General features: G+C 63.5%; 1 protein-coding gene across 1 annotated transcript; it reads left to right on the top strand.

Annotated features, from left to right (window-relative positions):
- The first annotated feature begins 6 nt into the window (after positions 1 to 6).
- On the top strand, positions 7 to 3,986 carry LOC146585306 (mucin-3A-like). The gene is made up of 11 exons (XM_085323196.1): positions 7 to 589; positions 730 to 918; positions 1,315 to 1,433; positions 1,552 to 1,610; positions 2,005 to 2,147; positions 2,293 to 2,358; positions 2,952 to 3,114; positions 3,220 to 3,381; positions 3,501 to 3,601; positions 3,722 to 3,777; positions 3,858 to 3,986. Exons 1-11 carry the CDS (start codon positions 232 to 234, stop codon positions 3,984 to 3,986), a joined length of 1,545 nt encoding a protein of 514 aa, XP_085179322.1. The 5' UTR covers positions 7 to 231.
- Positions 3,987 to 4,205: the final 219 nt, after the last annotated feature.

The following is a 4,205-nucleotide window of genomic DNA, read 5'->3' as shown; positions in this document are numbered from 1 at the left end:
TCCTCCACTAGTCCCACGAGCCCTCCGTCCACCACTAGTCCCACGAGCCCTCCGTCCACCACTAGCCCCACGATCCCTCCATCCTCCACTAGCCCCACGATCCCTCCGTCCACCACTAGCCCCACAATCCCTCCGTCCACCACTAGCCCCACGAGCCCTCCATCCAGTACTAGCCCTACGAGCCCTCCATCCACCACTAGCCCCACGAGCCCTCCATCCAGCACTAGCCCTATGAGCCCTCCGTCCACCAGTAGCTCCGTACCCCCCTTTAGCCCTGAATCTCCTACAAGTCCTGAATCTTTTATCAGCCCTACCAGTCCTCCAGCCACCAGCAGGCCTGTAACTGTCCCCAGCCCTGCATCCAGCACCAGCCCTCCTGTCTCTGCAACCACCTCTGGCCCTACAAACACCTCTTACACTGCAAGCCCTAACACACCCAGTAGCACGATTAGCTCTGCCAGCTTTCCAAGTAGTCCGGACACCACCACCACCACCAGCACCATCAACACCACCACCACTACCACCACCACCACTACCACCACCACCACCACCACCACCACCACCACCACCACAACTTCCCTGCCTCCAGGTGAGTGATGCCCCCAGCTTTTCTCTCCCCAGTTCCTGAACTTTCATCCTGTCCTGAACTATCTTCTCTGGGAAGCTTTCACTCAATGCTGCTGGGGGTTTGGGTCATGTCCTAGCACGCAACGCTGGCACCTTTTTCAGGGAACTGCCAGAATGGGGGCACCTGGGACGGCTACAAGTGCATCTGCCCTGACGGGTACTATGGTCCCATCTGTGAGTTCTACATCTGCCAGAACGGGGGCACCTGGGATGGTGCCATTTGCCACTGCCTCCCCAACTTCCAGGGCTTCGAGTGCCAGCTGGTCAAGGAGACCATCGAGATCAAAGATGGTAGGGAACTGTCCTGGGCTTCCAGGGCTTCTGCAGTGGATGGTGGTGGTGGTGGTAGAAGGATGCTGGGGCCACCGGGGAGGAATTGACCCAGGAACGGGACCGGGGCCACCACGGAGGGACCAGCCTGGGCTGGAATCAGGGCAGCTGTGAGGCATCAATCCAAACCTAGGGTGGGTTTCCAGTGCCAGGGTGGCCACGGAGCGATCGCCCTGGGAATGGGAGTGGGGGTGTCGCAAAGCGACCGACCTGGGACCAAGGCCACCTTGGATGGAGTGACTTGGGACAGGGGTGGCTCCCTGGCCAAGGGACGCCATGGGGTGAGATGGGCCCTCACCCCCCCCCCCCCGGGGGCAGTGAACAAGTGCTTATGGGTCTCCTTCCGGCTCGGCGAAGCGGTGGTGAACGCAACAGTGGACATGGAGGTGAAGATTGAAAACAGGAATTTCATAGACGACCTCCAGAACAGGTCATCCCAGGCTTTCCAGAACTTCGAGAGGGAATTCAAGGAGCAGGTCAGCTCCACAGTGGCTGGGGGTGTCCCCATGCTGGGACAGCACCCTGCACGGGGGCATTCGGGGCGAGACAGGGTTGGCATCTGGCTGTCCCTACGGTCCCTCTTTGCCTTTCCAGATGGACAAGCTTTACCAGAACGTGAAGGGCTACCGAGGGGTGGAGATCCACAGGCTGAGGTGAGCGCCCGCGAGGAGCTGGGTGGCATCGGCCACCCGCTTCAGCTCCGGCAAGGCAACGTTGGGTAAAGGCACCTGCCGGGTGCATTGGGGGTGGTGCTCGCCGAGGTATCTCCACCTCTCGGAGCAGTGTCCTGCCCTCGGGCTCCTCCGAAGACAACCCAGCCCCAGCCACGATGGCTACGTCATCCCTCCGCGCTAGAGAGCCCAAACTGGTCCCAGTCTCAAGCCGAGGTCTCCTGAGCGTGGGTGGCAGGGGGTGTCTCGCCCTTCACCCCATTGCCTGATAGAGCCCACCATGGGATCGCTGTACGGGGGTCCACCACCGGGAACATCGGGGTCTGTCCCGGTCTGGAGCGGTTGTGGGGTAGGTCGCAGCTCGTTCTCCCTGCAGCAAGGGCAGCATCGTCGTGAACTACACGGTCCTCCTGGAGGTGCTTGCCACCGCCATGGCCAACAGCACAGTCAAGAGCATCTCTGAAGACCTTGTCACCGCCATCAACAACTACGACGACTGCTGCCAGAGCAACGCCTCGTGTGAGCGACGCTGGCGGACCCTGGGGACGGGAGGCCGAGCCGGAGGCCTTGCTGGGGTGGGGGGAAGAAGGCTCCCAGGGGAGGGGCCGTGGGTCCTTGGGCTGAGGCCGGGCGCGCTCATCAGCTGCTGCTCCCTTTGCTGCAGGCGGTTTCTGTTTCAACTCCAGCTTCACCAACGTCACCAGCTACAAGACTGACGAGGTTGACGCGAGTAAGTTCTYTCATGCTTGCGAGTCCCTCAGCCTGGGCGAGAAGGACCCCCAGAACGTCCTGGCTTCCCTCACCCCCTGCTCCTTTATCCCCTCCTCGTGCTCCCAGGTCCCCTGCCCCATGTCCAATGCACCCCCAGCCCCATGCYGACGTGTCCCCCATCCCCTTGCCCTCCACTCCCATCCCCATGGTCCCAGCACCATGCCCATGCGTTCTCCATCCCTGCGTCCTCTATCCCCACGGGTCTCCATCCCCACCCCCATGCGTTCCCCATCCCTCTGTCCTCCATCCCCATCCCCATGGGTCCCGGACCCCATGCCCATGTGTTCTCTATCCCTGTGTCCTCTATCCCCACGGGTCTCCATCCCCACACCCATGCGTTCCCCATCCCCCTGTCCTCCATCCCCATCCCCATGGGTCCCTGACCCCATGACCATGTGTTCTGCATCCCATTGTCCTCCATCCCCACCCCCATGGTCCCCAGCTCCATGCCCATGTGTTCCCCACCCCTGTGCCCCCCATCCCTATGGGCCCCCAGCCCCATGCCCAAGTGACCCAGCTCCCTCTGCCCCTGCGCCATGCCTTTGCCTTCAGACCTGTGCGCCGGCCAAGTCCCGGAGGACTTTGAGGACCACTATTCCCCCGTGGTGACGATACTTGGAGTCTTCTGCATCACCAGATGCGACAAAAGATCTGCCGAGCCCTACGCCTGTGCCCATGGCACGTGTGTTGTGGAGCGCACGGGTCCCCAGTGCGAGTAAGCACGTGCCCCACTGCATGTCCACCCCCCTGACCCGGGCTTTTGGGGTTGGGGGACACCGAGATGGCTCCTCTCCCTCACCGCCCCCGGTTTCCCTCCCAGGTGCTCGGACCGGGCGGCGTTTTGGTACCTGGACAGCGCCTGCTCCTCGCGCGTCAGCAAGGTGGGGGTGGCCGTGGGGCTGCCCCTGGCCGCGCTGGCCRTCGTCGCCGCTGCCTTCACCGTCTTCTTCATCAGGACCCGGCGGGAGAAGCTGCAGTACAGGCAAGGCGCGGGGAAGGGTGGGAAGGCGCCCGGACGCCTGGGCCCCCTGCCTGCTCCTCCCGCCCCACCGCGGGCGGAGCGGCGAAGGAGCCGGGCGCTGGAGCCGTGTCCGCGTGCAGGGAGAAGCTGTCGTCCCGCTTGGAGCTGTACGACAACGAGGACGAGAGCTGGAGCAGCCCCCAGGGCTTCGCCGCCAGCAACCAAGCGGCCACTTGGGAAGGTAAAAACCAACCGAAAACGAGGCACCGGGGATGGGTCGGGTGGCACCGAGCCCAGGGGGGCTGCAGCCTCCGCCGGCCCCCGGCCCGGGGAGCCGCTGAGGACCTCGTTTCTCCTGCAGGCTCGGAAACCCCCAGCATCTACATCAGCCTGGAGAATGTGGACACCTCGCAGAGGGTGAGTCCCGGCGTCTCCGGGACCTCCCCGGGGTGGGGGGCCCGCTGGCCTGACCTCACGGCCTCCTCTTCCCTCCCCAGATCCACATCCAGAGACCCGCCAGCATCATCCCCCGAGCCGAACCCGGAGCCACGAGGCCGAGAGCCGAGAGCCCACGGCGGGAGGACTTGGGGATGGGAGGACTTGGGGACGGGATGTCTCAGGGATGAGACACCTTGGGGGTGGGAGGACTTGGGGATGGGATGTCTCAGGGATGAGACACCTTGGGGGTGGGAGGACTTGGGGATGGGATGTCTTGGGGACGAGATGTCTCAGGGATGAGATGTCTTGGGGACAGGAGGACTTGGGGATGGGATGTCTTGGGGACGAGATGTCTCAGGGATGAGATGTCTTGGGGACAGGATGTCTTGGGGACAGGAGGTCTCAGG

The sequence above is a fragment of the Rhea americana genome, unplaced genomic scaffold, assembly GCF_003343005.1.
Source record: "Rhea americana isolate MKP2758 unplaced genomic scaffold, rheAme1 scaffold_824, whole genome shotgun sequence".
Taxonomy (NCBI): Eukaryota; Metazoa; Chordata; class Aves; order Rheiformes; family Rheidae; genus Rhea; species Rhea americana.
Note: the sequence above shows the minus strand (reverse complement) of the source record. Positions and strands in the feature narration are given on the sequence as shown.